At 27.3% G+C, this 20,905-nt stretch overlaps 1 protein-coding gene across 1 annotated transcript; it reads right to left on the reverse strand.

The window, feature by feature from the left end:
* Positions 1–13,085: 13,085 nt before the first annotated feature.
* LOC145840250 (ATP synthase lipid-binding protein, mitochondrial-like) lies at positions 13,086–19,690 on the reverse strand. The gene is made up of 3 exons (XM_082947441.1): positions 19,616–19,690; positions 19,115–19,293; positions 13,086–13,263 (listed from the first exon to the last, which is right to left on the reverse strand). Exons 1-3 carry the CDS (start codon positions 19,661–19,663, stop codon positions 13,149–13,151), a joined length of 342 nt encoding a protein of 113 aa, XP_082803567.1. The 5' UTR covers positions 19,664–19,690; the 3' UTR covers positions 13,086–13,148.
* Positions 19,691–20,905: the final 1,215 nt, after the last annotated feature.

A 20,905-nucleotide genomic window follows, 5' to 3' on the forward strand; every position in this document is an offset into this window, starting at 1 on the left:
GTATTCTTTTTATATTAAAAAAATTATTTAGTTATTTATTCTACAACAGGTTTGCATAATGCCTAATAAGTATTAATTACGGTAGACTTCCTCTTGAATTCGCAGTTTTTACCCAAAAAAAGTGCAAATTTATATTTTCTTAAATTTAACTTAAGTAAAGGCTATTACTAACTTAGTATTAATAAAACAAAAAATACATAATATTTAAAATCTTATATAGATCTATTTTTTTTAATGAATGTTTTTTTTTATATGTTTTAGTTGATTTCATGTTTATTCATAACGTTATTGCATATAACATATTTAAATTTATCATTTTTTAAGAAAAAATGGTAATAATTTTTGAGTTTGCACTTTTTGATTTTGTTCAAAGTGCGATTTTAAGCAGAAGTCTATTGTATTTATTAAATGGTTTATGTTTTAAATCTGTTAATAGTTTTATTTTGACCTGCTTAATTTTGTAGTTTATATTTGTCGTTTTACATCACACTAAAAGTTTTTATAGCGTAGTGATTAAAGTATTTGTTATAAAGAAATTTATTTGACATATTTTTGTTATTACTTGTTTAATCTATATAAATAGAAAAAATCTTAATAACCATTAAAGTTTTTATTTCAATTTTTTTTTGGTTTTAAAAGAGTATAGATTTGAAGTCTCTATTTGAAATGACATCAAATTTTTCGTTTAAAAGATTCTTAAACTCAATTTTATTTTCTAACTTGATTTATTATTATTTAAAAATCTATATATTAAGGAATTTTAAACTATTAATACAACGTTTTTTGTTTTATCTTAATTTTTAATATGTTAGCAATTAGAATGTGTTGTTTATTTTAATAGTTCAACACTAGCTTTTAGTTTTTCACTACTTCTGATAAATTATTATAGGCTAATCAAGTAGTAATCAAGTGTGTCAGTTATTAAACTAACGGCTTAATTAAGTTACTTAGTATTAAGTTCTAAATGTCCAAAATTCGTTATATGAGAGATTATTAAAATGTTGGGTTTCGAATAAGATTCCAGATGGATAACGTACGGTTAAGATCCAGTCAAACTTCGACTCGCTAAATAACTTGAAAACTACTTGTGCAAAATAAACAAAATTTAGTTTTTTGATACTTAATCTTTTAAAAAACACTTTCAATTTAATTTTCAGTTCACAATAGTATTTCCTAGTTCACAATATTACTAAATCATGTTATTACAATTTTGCTCGAGTTTTTTAATTTTCTTATATGTTATTTTGTTAAATTATGCAGCCCGCAATTACATTTTTTAACGAGTTGAAAATAGAAAATATTTTTAGTAAATATGAATTGCTGATTACAAAAGTTGGTCACCACTACCCTAAAAGTTTCATCAGTTCCAAAACAAATTTAAACAGGATTAATTACAGTTTACACAAGGCTTTTTAATAATTAAGTATTTTAATAGACTTTACTGGGCTTATAAGAAAACAAATGTAACTTATTTTCTCAAGCCCAGTAAACTACTTTGAACACAGCCCAAAAGTGAGTGCATAAGAAATACCAGACTAAATTACATTTCAAACACAACATTTTTGGCTCAAAAGTATGTAGTCAAGAGAAAAACTACTTTGTAAAATCGTGGAGGCGATTATTTTTCAAATTTCTGAAAAGGAGGCGATTTAGTAAATGAGTTTGGGAAACCCTACTCTAAACCAATAACGCGTAATTCCACCACAGTTTACCTTCTTTAGTCGGTCCATGGTCATTAGCTGTACCACTGAAAAGTAAAGAGTCTCTTAAGTAAAAAAATGTAAAAAGAGACCCAATCTTAAAATTAAAAGCTGGTACTTCCATACATGACGACTGATATTGACTTTTCTTCGTTATAAGGTTAGTTCATATTGCAATTTTTCAGGAAACACTTTTTATTAGTCAAGGCTCGATTAGAGAAAATCATCTATAAAAGTATTCTTTTTTTTTAATTGAGTAGGTAAGACATGTTAATGCTTTTGCTTATCAATTATATATGTTAACAACTAAATGAAAATAAATTGTCAACAGAAATACAGTTTCTTGGCAATCGCTTTGACCTATGTCTAAAAAAATAATTTGATATTTTTTTTTTAACCTTCAAAACTTAAATTAAAAAGTATAATTCGTTTTGGTTTATATTTCTTCGTCTGCTTCGTTTTTTTAAGTTGTTTTCCCCTATCTCTCAGTCTTTAATATATAAGATATCGCCATTTGTCGCAGTCACTTGCAGGCTCTTCCCAATCATCAGTGATGAACATCAAATCCTTTATGTTGCGCTTTGAGTCGTCCCATAAACTCAGTTTTGGAGACCGCGCTTGCGTTTGCCAGCATTCAACTCGCTATACGGTAAAGACTTGAGGTTTCATTCTTTAAACGTGAAAAGTCAGCAAATTATCACAGATAAAATTAATAAAACTACTTTCAAATTGAACAAACTAGTTGATTTTCAATATTCAAAGTACCTTCTTAATCGAGATTATCATACCGAGGTAAAGATGCTAAATTTCTTAAAAAATATGTGAAAGTAGAGCTGTATTTGTAATTAAAATTACTGCTTTTTTGATCGGCTGTGACACCCTTATAATACTATATAATTGTTTTTGTAAAGATGTCATAGCCTATCAAAAAATAAAGATAAGTTACAAGCTAAAGTGTTACTGCGACAGTGTGTTTACCGGATAATATCAAAAAAACTACATCTGAAAAGAGATCAAGATATCTCTTAAACACCAAATATTTAGGTAGCAACTGATTTGACTAAGCCGATAATAAGTTATCCGCAGTTGTAAGCATTACTATAGTTTATTGAACAACAAAAGAGACGCTCAAAACTTTTGCTCCTAGAACCTGGTGAACGAAGAACCTTTCGGTGATCGAGTATCTCACTACTGATACCTTTTAATGTCTTGTCCAAAACATTTTGTTATTTAATCTATTTCATTAGATTATTTTGTTTAAGGAGCCTTTATTGAATAATAATTAATGTTCTAAAAACTAAAACGACAATCAATTCAGTCTTAAGTAAATCACGTAAATTTTATCACTTTAGGGTTGCAATATACATTGTTTGTTGAACGACAAATAAAAGCGCTCAAAATGTTTGATCCTAAAACCTGGTGCACGAAAAAACCTTTCGGTTATCGAGTTGCACACCACTTGGATACCTTTTAAAGTTTTCTTCAGGACATTTTCAATAACATTTTATTTAAAAGAATAAAAATATTATTTAAATACTAGGCCAAAGTTAAATAAAGAACAATAAGTTTGTAAACTTAACCTACTTAGATTTTTGTCGGTATAATATAAAAATATTTATTATATGCTTATTTTTCGTATCTATTATTTATTTTTACAGTTTATTACCAACAAAACATCGTTTCACTCCTATATTGGGATATTATGGGTTGTTATAAACAATTCTGAAAAAAGTCTTTTAACAAAATAAATGGAAATTAAATAAAAATATTAAATAAAACAAAATGAAAACCAAAGTGTTGAACTTATGGATTAAAAACTTGTGATTTAACAATAACAAAAAACAAAACTTGATGATGCTAAACTTAAGTAAAAATTATCATCATTAAGTTTTGTTTTTGTTGTTGCTAAACCTCAAGGTTTTAAACTATAAGTGTTATAATTATTTTATTTATAACTATTCTAACTAACACTAGTCATGTTTAACTATTCTAAAACAGGTATTTAAAACTACTTGCTTGTTCTTAATTTCTTTCTTTTAGTTGCTAACACATGCAATTAGCAAATGTTAGTCAAAATATAAATTACGATGTGTCTGAATTTTAATAAAACAGTTTTTAACGAAATATGACATATATTTTCATTTAAAACCTTTTTTTGTATGTGAAGTCTGTTGAAGAACATAGGGAACATGATTTGCTTTCTATAACAAACTTTTACAATCTATGGTAGAATTACCAGTTTCTGTAACACACTAAGAAAGTAACAGCAGTTCAAATTAGCGTATACGCGCATACGCTGTGTTCTAAAAAGCAAGTAAGGATACTTTTTATAATATAAATTTTATTATTTTTATCAATATGATGGTAGTGTTTAAATTATAGTGTGCAAACTAACAAAACACAACTAGCTTGTCACTTTTGGGCGATTTCAATACAAGAGTTTGATCTCATGTTAACTCTTAGTCTAGGTAATTTTGGTTTTATTCAATATGAATTTAAATGGTCAACGCATTTTAGAGAATTGTGATGAGCAAAATCTTTAATCGACAAATTTTTTTTTTCTAACCAATTCGCAGCATAAAGTGTCTCGGAGAAATCCTTGATCGAAAAAAAACAGGCACTAGCTAAATCTTACTTTAGTAAGACGTCATCATACAAACGATGTATATTTTAATTAGGTCTTATCACAATAAAAACTAAATTTGTCAACAAAACTGGTTTTAAAAAACCATCAATGTGTAGTTCCCCTTGTAAAGTAACTGTTAAATTTGGTTAAGAGTCTTAAAAGGCACGTGTAGTTATTCATAAACTGTAGAAACTATCCAAAAAAGTATATCCCATATCGGAATGTAGGTTTAAGTTAAATCTTTTACCACTGATACGTTTTTCTCTGTACGGCAGTTTCATGAGAAATACTTAAAACTAAACGTGCTTTTGTATATTTTTATTACTGATCTTACTAAAGCTTTTGATCCAATAAGTATGTAAGAAATTTTCGCAGTATTGTTGAAAACTGTATGTCCTTTAAGTCTTTTCAACATTGTTAACAGAAGGGTAACCAGTCAATATGATGGTAGCGTTTCTGATTTATTTAAAATAAAAAGTGGGGTAAAGCAAAGCTGCGTATTTGCTCAAACTAATTTTATAACTTTCCGTTTAAAGGTGCTGAAAGCGCGCATTTTGATCCTCAAGTATAGGCGTTAAGCTTCACTCAAAAACTTTGATAAGAGCGAACGGTGATAGTTTTTTGTTCTTTATGAAATTTATTAGTCAGTCGAAATCAGTGAAGTATATAGTTATCAGTCTTTAAACAATTTTGTTTCGTTATGTTACTACTGTTTGCTGGTGTGATCAGAGAATTTAACCTTGTCTAAATATATTTTTCAAGTTACAACAATTTGTATTACCTGCAAGACAGCTGACACAGCCATTAAGTATAACATCAGAGAAAAGTCGGCGATACTTAGGAGTTAATCAAATTTATTGTTAGTTTAGTGCTATTTATTTAAGCTAGTTTATATTGTTTAAAATCAATCTAGAAATGTTGAGAAAAAGTTCTTCTTAGTTTTAATACTTTATATTGACCACAATTTGTTAAGTTTTGAAACTTTTCTGTAGTTTGTCATTTTTTGCTATTTAAATTTTTTATATTACCCATTATTATTGTTATAACAAATACATCACCTGATATATACGTACTGATTACGCCTCACTACTTTTTGATATATTTTTGATGCTAGTATAACCAAACTTTTTAAACTATAAAATATTTTGAAAATAAAACTACCTAAAAAGACTTGTAAACAGGTAATTTCTTTATTCAGAACTTAATTGGATTGCAGTAGTTCAGTTATTCTTTAAAGCAAAGTGATATTAGCAAAGTTGGTAAAACATGTAGACTAAACTAGTCAAAAACAAATATTAAAAACCTTCCCAAACATTTCTGATGTTACTTCAAAAAAATAAAACATTTGATATAAGGCATATCGGACTTATCTGATTTATTGTTAAAATTTGAAAATTTATTGAATATCAAATTAAAAACTAAGCTTTATAAACTTACAATTTGACATTTCTAATGAAAAAGGAATTTAAAAACCTAGGATTAAAATAAACCAAATAAACACGTAGAGTTTTATAAATTAGTATTATCTTGGAGTTTTAATTATTTTTTAGTTAAATTGATCACACTTTTTCAATATACAAAACGTTTTTATAAGATAATTTATAGTTTTATATTAAATATTAAAGATTTATGTTCAATTTATTTAGTATAAAATCAAAAATCAATAAACTTTACAAAAAAAAATTGCAAAAAGCAATTAATAAAGGTGCCAGAAGTAATTTTTTGATGTCTGGTTTTAACAATATTGATCGTATAAATGTGAGGATGAGCGAACATGAGTGTAACGAAGGCCATGATAGACAGAGATAGCTTAGTTTGCCTAAAAGTTTAATCAAATCAGATGTCAAGGAAAGTTTAGGAGACTTCTCAGAACAATTGCAATTTAGATGAAAGTTTTAAGTTAAGGTAAACTTTAAAATTTTAAGGTGTGTTATAAAAGTTTTTTTTTTTTAGCATTCTATGAGTTACCATTTAGGGGGGATAATGAGATATTTTTATTTAAATCAAAAGGTATTTATTAGACATCTTAGACTTTTTGTCTTAAACTTAAATCCCATTTAAATATTACCTTAGGATCAAGCTTTGAGTTAACTTTTCCAGATATTCGATATCAAATTTTAGATAATGTACTTCAGGTATTTAAAAAGCAAGTTATTTTATTTAAATAATTCAGACTAAATATTTATCAGTTTAAAAAAAGATGAAAGTACTGATAGAATAATATTATTTTTCATTGAACGACAAAAATAAAAGCGCTCAAAGTTTTTGATCCTCGGACCTAGTGCTTGAAAAATATTTCGGTTATCGAGTCGCACACCACTTGAATACCTTTTAACGTCTTGTCCAGAACAATATATGTGGCCAAACTCATTTATTTATTGTTTTTAGTTTAATTATGGAGTTAAGAGGTCCGGTTATCAAGCATTTTAGAGGTTAGTTTAGTCCAGAATCCGTAATGCAGAAGGAATTTCTAAATACATCTTAGAGCAGCTTAATATTGTGCTACAGAAAAATTTTCTAAAAGAGTTTAACTTAAGCTTTTGATGGAGCAAAGGTAATCGAAAGAAAAGAAAGAAGAGTTAAAACTAAAATAAAAATATGTACATAACGGCCCACGACATACATTGTAATCAAATGCACTTAGTTATTAAGAAATCATGTCAGCAAAATAAGGAAAGTTTTGAGCTTTTTTGAAAACATTAGGAAAGTATCATCTTTTTTTAATAGATCAGTGGGAAGTAATAAAGTTAAAAAGAAATATACAGGAATTTGCTAACTGGACCTTGTACTAGGTGGGGTTTTTTCAATCAGGTTAGTTTGTTATTTCGATCAGTAAAAAGCTCGTTTTCAATAAATACCTAAACAAACTAAAGTAAACAAAACTGTTTTAAGACTAAGAGTTTAAGACTGTTTTTCATATTAGTTTTTTGATATTTTTTTAAGCTTTTTTTAACCTATTTTTTCTCAAGAAGGGTTGATTTCTTGAGGTTACAAAGTGTGTTAGATCCACAGCGAATTCACTTAACGATAGTGATGTACCGGACTCACTATCCGGGTCCGGATCCGGCCGGATCTTGATTTTGAAAAAAGGTTCGGATCCGGTTCCGGCCGGATCCTAATAGAGATCCGGCCGATTCGGATCTAGTTAGTAAAAAAGAGCATACAGAAAAGTACTTTTTCAAAAACATCCCCTGTGTAAATTAAAAATAGTCATTTTCGTTAGTTAAAATTAAACACCTACTGTGATTGGCTCGTTTTGTACACGTGACTAAATTACATTTGTTTACATTTAAATTACGAAATAAACATTTCAGAAATACAACTCTTTACCTATGTTGTAAAATTAAAAACTTTACTACCAAATTGTCAACCTTATGGCTAGCTGTTCTACTGATTATTAGATTAAAGTATTTTTTTCAGTTTTTAAAAACCTCATTCTGACTCAGGCTAGATACTCACTCTAGCTAGTTTTTTTTTGACTTAAACAGTGGCAACCCTGCTAGTTTGAAAGATTTTGAAAATCTTAGGCTGCCTCAGGCTAGTTTAGTTTTTTATAAAAACTCAGCCTAGTTTTAAGATTTTTTGAAAAACTCAGGCTAGTTTTCTTTTAGATTTTGAATGAGTTTGAGCTGATCCAGTTTTCAATATTTTGTGATTTTCTAAATAATTTTGTTCAAGAACTTGATTTCAGATTGTTAATTGTAAATATTACCTAAAATTGTGGCTAGCTGTTCTACTTATTATTAGATTAAAGTACTTGTTTTCAGTTTTTAAAAACCTCATTCTGACTCAGGCTAGTTTATACTCACTTTACAGGGTTCCCATATCCCTAGATATCTCTTGATTTTTGCAATTTTCCAAAAAAAAACCTAAATTTCCCTAAATAAAATTGAAAAAATCATTCCCTAAATTTATCTAGATTTTACTTTTTTTTTAGTGCTGGACCAATTTTTATGATATGTATATAATATTACTTAATTTTTTTGATAAAGTATATTTATATTTTAGAGTTTCAAGTTTAAAAAAGCAAAGTTTAAAAACTAAAATAAAATTTAAGAACTACTACATATTTCTTTTAATTCTGACACATTTTTTTGATAATTTTTCCCTAGAATTTTTTTTTTCTAGGCTTTTTTTCTGAAATTTTGGTGGGAACCCTGACTCTAGCTAGTTTTTTTTTGACTTAAACAGTGGCAACCCTGCTGGTTTGAAAATTTTTGGGAATTTTTGAAAATCTTAGGCTGTCTCAGGCTAGTTTAGTTTTTTATAAAAACTCAGCCTAGTTTTAAGATTTTTTGAAAAACTCAGGCTAGCTTTCTTTTAGATTTTGAATGAGTTTGAGCTGATCCAGTTTTCAATATTTTGAGATTTTCTGGTTAATTTTGTTCAAGAACTTGATTTTAATTGATTTTAGATTGGTAAGGCAATAGGGGGGTCCTCCTTGATTTTAGCAGCACATTAATATTTTTTAGTCTAAATTTTTTTTTAACTATAATTTTTCAAAATTCAAAAGGATATTGTTAGATATAACACATAAAAGATAAACTTCACACAATTATACTTACTTAGTAGTTAGTTATATAAAATTACATTATCGTACATAGTAGTTTTTATACTATTTGCATTACAATACAATTGACTGTATTAAGAATCCGGTTCCGGATCCGGCCGGATTTTAACTTGAAAAAAATACCCGGGTCCGGTTCCGGCCGGATCCTAATTTGAAAAAAAAAATCCGGATCCGGTTCCGGCCGGATTCTAATTTTTAAAAAACTATCCGGGTCCGGCCGGATAATAATTTGAAAAATAAGTCCGGATCCGGGTCCGGTAAATCACTACTTAACAATAGCTTAAGAGAGTATATTGAAGGAATTAAAATAATTAATTATTTTTATGCCATTCAGGAAACAGCGAGTGAGGAAACTAGAGTAATTTTTGTTGAAGTACAAAAAAGATTTGAAGATGTTGAGACAGGTCGTTCAATAGCACATCAGATATTTTAAAAGTATTTATATAAAGTTGTTATGAACTGCATTCAATTGAGTTTTAAAATAATTTTTCTCTGAAAATTATTCTTCTAAAAGTACTTGTAAGCTCAACTTAAAACTTTTCATCAAACAAAAAGCTTGTTTATAGAATTTTTAAATTTAATAAAAATTAAGGAGTAAGGTTTAATAAAAAAGTTTAGTGAAACAGTTAAATAAATATCTTTCTTGGTTAAGTTTATTAACAAACTAATTACAAGAATGATAAAGTTTGTAAAACAAAACTTAATTAAAACTAGGTAAATACTTATACATCTACCCCAGATTTTATCTACAAAGGAAATAAAATGGTACATTTATCTAGCGAAAAAAATTATTTAAAAACAATTTGTAACAACTTAAACACAGTTTTTAGGACTAAAAATCAACGAAAACAAACTCAAAAGGACAAAAACATTGATAAGTTACAATCACTTAGTATACTATTAAATAAAATTGTTAAAACAAACTACAGTTTAAACTAGTGATGTACCTGACCCGGATAGTTTTTTCAAATTAGAATCCGGTCGGATTCGGATTTTTTTTATCAAACTAGGATCCGGCCGGAACCGGATCCGGATCTTTTTTTCATATCAAGATCCGGCCGGATCCGGATATCAGGCAAAAATGGCAATATCCGGACCTTAAAACTAGCCTGAGTTTTTATAAAAAATTAAACTAGCCTGAGGCAGCCTAAGATTTTCAAAATCTTTCAAACTAGCAGGGTTGCCACTGTTTAAGTCAAAAAAACTAGCTAGAGTGAGTATAAACTAGCCTGAGTCAGAATGAGGTTTTTAAAAACTGAAAAAAATACTTTAATCTAATAGTCAGTAGAACAGCTAGCCATAAGGTTGACACTTTGGTAGTAAAGTTTTTAATTTTACAATATAGGTAAATGAAATGTTTGTTTCATAGTTTTTATGTAAACATTTATAAATTAGTCACGTGTACAAAATGAGCCAATCACAGTAGGTGTTTAATTTTAACTGACGAAAATGACTATTTTTAATTTACACAGGGTTTGTTTTTGAAAAAGTACTTTTCTGTATGCTCTTTTTTACTAACTAGATCCGAATCGGCCGGATCTCTATTAGGATCCGGCCGGAACCGGATCCGAACCTTTTTTCAAAATCAATATCCGGCCGGAACCGGATCCGGATCTTTTTTTCATATCAAGATCCGGCCGGATCCGGATATCAGACAAAAATGGCAATATCCGGCCGGATCCGGATAGTGAATCCGGTACATCACTAGTTTAAACAAACAAACTATAACAAAAAAAATTGTGACTTAATTTTTACTTTTCTTCACTCGACTGCTTAATACGAGCGTTCAAAAACTGAGTTTTAAACTTTTCAGCTTTAAAGAACGAAACTAGACGCCATTCATCTAACCACCTTGAAACCTCACTCAAACTGCTGATAATCATCTCTATCATATTTTTTACTTCAAACCAAGTAGAAGGTGCATTACTGATAGCAGTAAACACTAAGGAAATACTGCTTCATCCATTTTCAAAAAATACTCGATACTAAATAACAATTCGACTTTTTGAAATTCAATCTTTGCGTCCTCATCCAAAATCACTTTGAACAGACGGCTGTTAGAAAAGTTTTCTGCAAAGTCAACTACAAATTTTATGTCACCATTGGACTGAAGTTCATCAATTGGTTAGACTATAAAACATTATATTAAAGTCTAAATATACCAGACATAAAACATACAAAAATACCAATAAAAAATATTTTTTCTTGGTCAAACTTATTACTGACTTGAAAATACCTGAACAAAGTTTCAAACCTCGAATAATTTATTTTTTGCTCTCTATTATTGATCTCTGAATAGTTAGTGTAAATTTTAAATAATTTACGTACTCGCGGCCAGTTTAAAAATAGCTTTTGACTTTTTAAGTTTAACTGTTCGGGTCGTACGTTGCCCATCCCTGACTAAAGTAGTATATCTGTAATTAATCTTAGTAACGTACAACAAACTGTTAATATTTATTAAAGCTTATCAATACAAAATAACTTTGAAAAGTAAAGAATATAACTTTATTTTAAATTGTTTTTTTATTGTAAAATTCTTTATAAGTATCTAGAAGCTACTTTTATTTGTATCGGTTGCTTCAAAATGCAACAAAAAATTTACTTACTTTATTTAACTTAAATTAAGGTTAGATGTTTCTAAATTAAGTTTAAACTGTTTTGAACAGGTTAAAATTAATTTGCTGTTTAAACAGAATAAAAATAATTTTAAAAAGCTGAATTTTTTAACTGCGATTTTTCATAGCTATAAAGTGCATAACTTAAAATTAAATTGAAGGTTTTTACTGTTACTTAAAAATTAAATATTTAGATTTTTGATTAAGACTTCTGGAACTTCAATAGCATCTAAAAACTAATTCCTATTTGTAAACTATAAAAATACTAATTACAGGTAGTTAATTTCGCATGGTGGTTTGTTTTTGTCTCTATAAGGTTTAATTAAATAACTAGACGTTTCATTTTTATTGAAAAAAATTTTTTTTTGAACTATTAAGTCCGTATTTGGTCAAATCTCAGCTAGGATCCATTAGGCCACTAGTTTTCTTATATGTAGAGGATAAAAAATTGTTCAAGAAGCAGGAGTAATACAACGTTGGATGCGTTAGTGTACTTCAAATGGAAAAGTCCTTAATTAATGGTTTAAGCTAGAAAGCAGAGCTTCAAAGAATTTTTTTAAACATTTTATAACGCAAAAGATAAGTATAATGTACTTTTCTGCAAAAAAAAACTGTTTTATAACTTATTTGTATTTTAAGTTTTATATTTATCTGGTGAGGTCTAGTTTTTCGCTATAGAAAGTTAATCTGAAGGTGGTGGTGGCTAGAGCTTTTGTTGGAGATATTTTTATGCCATTTGTTTTCTATGCTCAGTGATTTATTATCTGAATATTTTTAGTTTCATTCCTAAATTTCTGAGGTTTTCGTTATCTTTCTTTTTTCATCTTTATTTTCAAAAGCTTTAATGTAATACACAAAACTATATAAATCTTATATCAAATTTTTTTTAATTTAATAATATAAAAAGCAATAGGAAAATAGCTTTATAGACAAGTTTTTTATAACTATTTTCGTTTTTAAATTTAATCTGAACAGTTTGTTTCTTATAAGCTTGAAACACTACCTTATAATCTAAATTTTAGGAAGTCTTCTTAAGGGAGTTTTACTGTTTTATTAATATATTAAGGGAATAAGTAATCAGAAAAGCTTCAAATATTAAATAAATTATAAATGTTAAAAGTATTGTGGCTTAAAATTAAAAAGATTTTTGATTTTTAAAACAATAAATTACGTTATGACAATAGAACTATTTATGATTTACATTAAAAATTAGTTCTAGATTTAGTTTTTAGGTTTATGAAGATACTACTCACTAAAACTTAAATTATTCAAGTTTCGATTTCAGATTAATGCACATTTTTAGTTATAATAACTTTATGTGTTTTGTCTTAATTTTAATAATACAATTATTCACTTGTTTGCAATTTTTTTTGTGTACGATTTATAAGTAAATCCTATGACATGAGTATCACAACTCTTTTTATAGCTTAACATTTAAAGATTTCAAAAAAATTACTGAAAAAAATGAATTACTTAATAAAAATTATAGCACTTTAAGTGTTTTATAAAGATGCATAAAAAAAAAACTTCCAATAAAAAATTCAATTACACTACTAATACCACACTATTTAAGAAACATAATTTAAATTTTTATTCATTACAATATTTTGTAGGATCATTTGACTAGAAGAGGAAATTTACAACGCAAATAAAATAAGGAAAGCAACCATCAAGCAAAACAATCCCATAGCTTCGCTAAGAGCAAATCCTAGAATGGCATAAGAGAAAAGTTGTTGTTTCAAAGATGGATTTCTGTTGAATAAAAAATATGTTCGACTCTATTTACATTAAATAAGATAAAATACGTTAGAATTTTAAAATCGAAATTTATTGGGTATTTATACACTCTAATCTAAGTGGTACGAACTACTATATTATGATTTTAAAAACTTACCGTGATTTTATAACTACAGGCTGACATTTATACATGCTTAAATTGTATACTCTACCTTTACGTACATAAAAAACACTACTTAACTAACAACAGGGTTGCAAAAGAGTTTTTGTAAATTTCTTCCAGCTTTTCTGAATTTCTTCCAGGTTTTAAAAAAACAAATTTTTTGGTCGATTTGTACTTCAAAATTAAACTTATGTTTAAAAAACTGTCTTAAATAGTATAAAAACATTGAAAAGATACTATAAGAAACTTTAAATATGTTTTTGCAAAATTTTTTAATGACACATAAGTTTTTTTTTTATGATGGACTTTTTGTATCTATTCCAAAATTCTTTAATGTAAAAATAGTTTAGAATTCCTGTTTTTTTGTGATTATTGTGAGAAATTTCCGTTATATTTTCTAAAATTTCTCAAATTTGTCAAACTCAAATGTTTTAGCAGTTTTTTGCCTAAATAGTCAAATTCCAGGTTTTTTGGAAACCCTGCTATAATTAAGGCTGTTTTTAACAATAACTAAAATTCAAAAACATTTTACCTTTTACTAATCTGATGAATTACCTAAGAAACTTTACAAGTGAAAGAAATTAAGCCTTAACTATGAATACAGTACATATTTGCTAATCATCATGTCATATGTTTGGCAAGAGAACATTTGGACGGATATTTTGAGATTTTGGCCGGATAAAGAACAAAAAAATATTAATCTACTTCTTTTATAAGGTAAAATGCTTTTCAACGAATCAGACTAACAAAACAGACAAAAACGATCAAAATTAAATATCTATAAGTTTAAAATCAATCTAACGTAACAAAATCACAAGTAAGCAACTTTATTTGTATCAGAAATCTTGCTAAAAATGAAAAAACGGATTTATGTTGGGTTGTGTTTTCGGTTTTAAGTTATTTAAAACATTGAGTTTAGCTCACGGTTGCCACTCAATGAGTCAAAAAACTGCTTTGAGTGACCAATAATTGTGCTGAGTCACTAAGAGTTTTTCAAATCCTTATGATAAAAAAATCTCTTCTGGCACAAACTATTTATAATTATGTTCATTTTTATTTTTAATAATTAAAAGAAAGGTTCTACAGGGTTGCCAAAGTTTGAAAAAACTTATCTAATTTTAATTAAAACTGATTTAGAAACACATAATGCTTTTGTGTATTTCTGCAGCTACCAATGTTTATATGCTCACTCAGGTCCTCTCCTTTCCTCCAATCCCTTATTTTCCTATACACAGACCAATTTGAATTGGGTCAATCTATACTTATCTGGACCAGTTTGGATTCATATAGGGGCTGTAGAGCTTAAAGATTTTTTTTTTTTTTGAGGCCTTCAGCGGTGGTGTGACCAAAAGACTTTGAAGTTTAAAATTGTGAAACCACTCTATTATTATACATGTACCGTACCACAATATCCATTTGGGATTTATAAATGAAAACATTGTACCTTTCATCAAAAGATACACTGTACAACCTGGATTTGTTTATTGCTTCCAGCAAGGTGCTTTGGAAATGTGGTCTAAGGCTAAAACCTAATGCATATGACAATTTGGTTCGGGCCATGTGGCATGACTGTGCTATCACACTGTCAGGATACATCTTTTTGTTAATCTCTGTCATACGAATTAGCTGAATAATTGTGTTTGACAGCGTATTATGACCATAAGACTTCAGCGACTGCAGTTTGTGACTTAGTAACAAAACTTATTGGTGGGCTTTTACTACTATCACTGCTCTCTTAACTTACAACACTGGACCTTGATCCAGCGTTTTAGACTGAATTTGGTTAATTCCTAGCGTTTTATTTCTACGGACAGTGAGCATATTTCTTCCAATATCAGACAGTAACAAAGTACATTAACACCAATTGCACTTAAAATTATTTTCATCATCATCTTTGATGTGCCATTAAGAAAAAATATTTATCAGAAAGAAAAGAATTCTTGAAATATGTTGGTTTTGACTTTAACATAGTATAAATATCATAAATGTAAAAATAATTTAATTAAGTACTACCCTATACAAAATTATTAGTTTTCTGTAAAAGTAATACTAACTTAACACCTTGAAACAAAAAACAAACTGACTATCTACCACATAATAAACGCACAAGTGAAATCATAAAAGATTTTAATTTATTACAAAAATTCAATTAGACCCTGAAAAAAAGAAGAATTGGAAAAAGCAAAAATTTTTTGAAATTAAGGCCATAGGGGGGTCCACTTTGTTTTTTACAACTTGATCTTATTTTGTAGAATTTAATCTGAGCTATCAGACACTTTTAACCGCTTAAAAAAACTCAAAGTAACTTTTGAGATATAAGCGATCAAAGAAAGGGTGTTCAATAGGTTCCTTATGGAAGGCGAAAACTAAAAATGCGAAAAAAGACTATTTCACTAAAAATCTATCTCCTCCTTCATTTTTTGAGTAATCTTTCTCAAATTTTTACAGAATGTGTATCATTAAACTTTAAAGATATCTATTGTAGGAATTTTTTTAATTTTGAGTAAAAAAAAATTATTGTCAAAAAACTACCCTTTTTTTTAGTTTTTTGTGGATAAAATTTTAATTTTTCAAAATTTCAAAAATTCCAACATTCAGATTCTTCAAAATATTAAAAGGAACATTTCCTGAAAATTTAAAGTCTCTAGGTCAAAAAATGAAGGAGGAGATAGGTTTTTAGTGAATTTTTAAATTTCCGAGAAAATTGACCCCGAAAAATTTGCGGTCCATACGTTTGTATCGGAAACGTTTTACAAAAAATAAAATATCTCAAAAGTTAAATTATATTTTTGAATTCTATAAAAACAGGCTTGTAGTTTGTATTTAAAGCTTTTATATAAAATCCAAAGTTATTTTTTGTAAAAAAACAAAAGTCGGACCCCCCCTATAGCCTTGACATTAGCAAAATGCCCTTTTTTAATGAAATAAACTTTATTATTAAGAGCACATGTATATCAAACTTCCTGTTTTTTTTTTTTTGAAAAGCCCTATTTTTCCTGATTTTAATCTTTTTTCGTTTTTCCTGAATTTTTGGCAACCCTGGTTGTATGTGTATGCTTCTGCATTAGATGCTCACTAAACTTATCAGAAATACTATTTTCAAAGATAATACATAAGGTTAAATCAATTGAGATTAAAAAATATAGTTGTGGATAATTTTGTGTAACCATGTTAATTAACTTTATATATAGTAGTAGTCATAACAAACAATTTAATCAATTAATTAAAGACGTATAAAACAATATAATTTTACTTAACTATATCAATAACTAAATTATTAAGTATATTAAAACTTTTAAATGTGTAATTTAACTTTTATATCTCTGAACTGTTTCTGTTTACTATTAACTCAAACCAAGATTTAAATTATTTTCAGATTTGAATCTAAACTAAAAACTACAATGTTATTTTAAAATAGTCAAGAACTCGCCACAAGGCTAAAAAAATTGAAATAAGCATTTCAAAATCAATAAAAATTATGTTCTTGAACAAAGTTGGTTATATAAAATAACAAAATATTGAAACTGGATAAACCAAATCTCATTCTAGATCTAGATTAAATCTACCATGAGATTATTTTTAATATAAACTGTCCAGAGTCATCCTGTGTTTAAAATATAAGTCAAAGTATTCCGAGTTATTCTGAGTCTCCCTGAGATTTTTTACAATTAAAAAATACCATGAGTTCCCCTGAGAACCCAGAAAGTATGGCAGTCCTGTGAACCCGATAAATTTATTTTTTGGCTAATACTGGCTAGATTAGCAAAGGGCCAGATTAGCGAGGGACCGGATTAGCAGAAGCCGGATAAGTAAGGATAAATTGTAGTATAAAATGTTACTTTAATTAAAAATAAAATTGGCTCTTATATGAAAGCTTTAAGTACAAACTACTTGCCAGTTTTTATAGAATTCAAAATCTCTTTTAACTTTTTAGATATTGTAATTTTTGTAAAATGCTTGCGATCCTAACGTATGGACCGCAAATTTTTGGGGTCATTTTTCTCGGTAATTTAAAAAATCACTAAAAACCTATCTTGTCCTTCATTTTTTGAGCTAGAGACCTCAAACTTTCAGGAAATGTTTCTTTTTATAGTTTAAAAGACTTAGAATGTTGCGTTTTAAAAATAATATAAAAAAAATTTTAGATCAAATAACAAAAAAAATAAGTGTTTTTTTTAATTTTTTTTTTTTTCAAATAAAAAAATCCTACATTCAATCTTTTCTAAATTTGATAATGGACTTTCTGTGAAAAATTTAAAGAAGATTGGTTAAAAAATAAGGAGTTCATAAGATTTTTAATGAAATAGTCTTTTTTAACGTTTTTGGTTTGCGCCTTTTGACCTATTGAGGTCACCGACTTTGATTGCTCATAGTCATATCTCAAAAATTACTTTGAATTTTTTCAAGAGATCAAAAATTTCTGATAGCTCAGATAAAATTCTATAAAGTAAGATCAACTTGTAAAAATCAAGGTGAACCCCTCCTCCTATGCCCTTAAATTTGTAACAATCTTTTTTTACTAATGGGTTATTAAGAAAGAATTTTTTTATTAACATTTTCTTACTAGCAATAGTAACAAATAATTCTAAACTTTAGTATCAATAAAAGAAAAACCCGCTATAAATATTACAAACAGTAAAAAAGGTGGATAGCTATTTATAAACCTTATCATAACAATGATCAACTTACAAAAAGTTATTATAAACTATAGTTGTTTATTCACAAATTAAAATTAACCTTAGTATAATCAATTATAACTTTAATAATAAACTAGTTATATTGTTTTTATATGTCAGATACTGAAAGACAGAGTGTCAATCTTTAACGCAAAAAAAACAGCCTATAGGACCAAAAACTAACTTGAGTTATTAAAAAAAATTTATGCACTCATAAAATTTAATTTTACCTTCAACTTCTATATAGTTAGTTCTGTTTTTAAAGCATTATAAGATAACTGTAAATATTTGCTTACGCAACTTAGATTTACAAAATCCTAAATGTATTTTAGTAAAAGCAAAAAACTTTGAGAACACCAAGCATAAAAAACTTTTGTAATCTATAAATGCAGAGTTGACCTTAGGATATCTATTTTTATCTTTACATAACAGTATTCAGTTTTTAAAGTTATTGTAAACAACTAATATTAATGATTTAAGGAATATTAAGGTTTTAAATAATTTACAAACTTAAATCATAATACAACAAGCTACAAAATCTTAACAACACTAACTTTTTTTAAGAAAGTTAAATATATATCCTCTTGATTTTAGCACTCAAAAAAACTACTAAATGATATAAGGAGAGCTAGTCACAGAAATTAAAACTAACTAATAATATAAATCAACATTATAAAATTAACAAAATTAAATGACACAGCACAAAATGAATCAACTGAACCTAGTTTAAGTTTATAGAAAAAACTACCATAAGTTTTTTTAGTTTCCAACAAACCTTAATTAGCTAGAGTTTTTCAAAAAACATAAAAATAGCAAACATGTTTAGACTTCTTTAAGAAAATAAATAACAAAAGATATGGATCTTATCAGTTTGATTTGTAAATAAACTTACTTTTTATTATATATGTTTTTCAAAAAATTAAAAAGTAATACAGAAATTTACAATCAAAACTATAAAACAACATAGACAGTAAAAAACATGCAAATTTTAATAACAAAATAATAATTCAATGTAAACTATTCGAACCTGGCATATCCAATGATTAGACTTCCAAAAACATTTCCAATGCCAGCACCTGATCCAGCAACTCCAACAGTAGCAGCTCCTGCTCCAATAAATTTAGCAGCTGAGTCTATGTCTTTATTGTTTGATGTTGTTGATAAACATCTGTTTACAACTGGTGCTAACTTGTAAGTATTGCGCAGCTACAAAAAAATTTTCAATTAGAAATTATTTCACCCTCAAAATTTACAAATCTAATATAAATTATTTATACAAATTTATAGAAAAAGTAAATATAAAGTGTTAAGTATAAACAAGTTATTTATTTTTTCCTTAATTCTGGCTTGGAATATGTTTTCATTTTCTTAGTTAAAAATACTTATATTTTTAAAACTTTTTTCTTTTTACTTGTCAACAAAAGCACTATTGGTAACTTATTATTATGGAAATTTATTAGATTTTCTAAACTTAATTAAACAAAAGAGTTTTGAAAATTACTAAAGTTATGAAAAATAAATTACTTACTGAACCCAAAATAGCTGGTGAAGCTGAAAGGAGGCGGGTAGAAAGCATTTTTAGGATTTATTATTTCAATAATCTAAAATTAATAATGTTTAATACATATGAAAAACTGATTTGAAAGTTTTAAACAATTCAATTTAGATATATATACATATATATAGCTGAATAACTAAACTATTCTTGTATACTTTCAGTTTGGAATTTTTTATGACTAATATATTTCAAAGTAACTATTACAAAAAAGCTTATAACTTTTTACATGATTAATGTTTAAAATATTTTACTATATATTAAGTTTTACTTCAATTTGTATTTTACTAGGAGAAATGAACTTTTTTAAGGTACTAACTTACTTTTATTCAAAACATACTTTTTTAAAAAAAAATCTTTCATTGTGAAACAAAACAACTTACAGCTATCAATTAAGGGCATAGGGGGGGGGGGGGTAAACACCCTTTTTTGGTTTTTGTTCTTATTTTATAAAGTTTTTACTAAGCTACAAGATGCTTTTTACAGATTTAAAAAACTCAAAATAATTTTTGAGATATAGCCGGTCAAAGTCGGAGGCAACAATAGGATCCTTATGGGAGGCGCAAACTAAAACGTCAAATAACTAGAAATCACTAAAAATCTATCTCCTTCTACGTTTTTTAAGATAACTACCTCAAACTTTCAGGAAATGTTCCTTGATATTTTTTTAAAATTCCTTCCAACAGAATTTTATAAATATATCAAGGAACATTTCCTGAAAGTTTGAGGTAGTTATCTCAAAAAACGTAGGAGAAGATAGATTTTTAGTGAAATAGTCTATTTTTGCTGTTTTAGTTTGCGCCTCCCATAAGGATCCTATTGTCGGCTTTGACTTTGACCGGCTATATCTCAAAAACTATTTTGATTTTTTTAAATCTGTAAAAAGCATCTTGTAGCTTAGTAAAAACTATATAAAATAAGATCAAAAACCAAAAAAGGGTGTTTACCTCCCCCCCCCCCCTATGCCCTTAACTTTAAAAACAACTGAAGTAAATTTTAAAATCTTACTGAAACAAACCAACTTACAACATTCATTTAATTTTGTTAAAACTTTAAATTGGTAAAAGATCCTAAAAAGCTAAAAAAATAAGTTGTAATTAAGGAATGATTTAAGTGCTTGCAATATTTGTAGGACTGTTTCATACATGAATTTTTATTCAGATATGTTTGAAGGAGTTTATTTATTTTAATTATTTAAAATTATCAATCCAATTTTTAACCCTTACCCTAGCAGTTTTACCAATAAATCACTCAAGAATTTAT

Source organism: Thalia democratica, chromosome 7, assembly GCF_965202585.1.
Source record: "Thalia democratica chromosome 7, ktThaDemo2.hap1.1, whole genome shotgun sequence".
In the NCBI taxonomy this organism is placed as follows: domain Eukaryota; kingdom Metazoa; phylum Chordata; class Thaliacea; order Salpida; family Salpidae; genus Thalia; species Thalia democratica.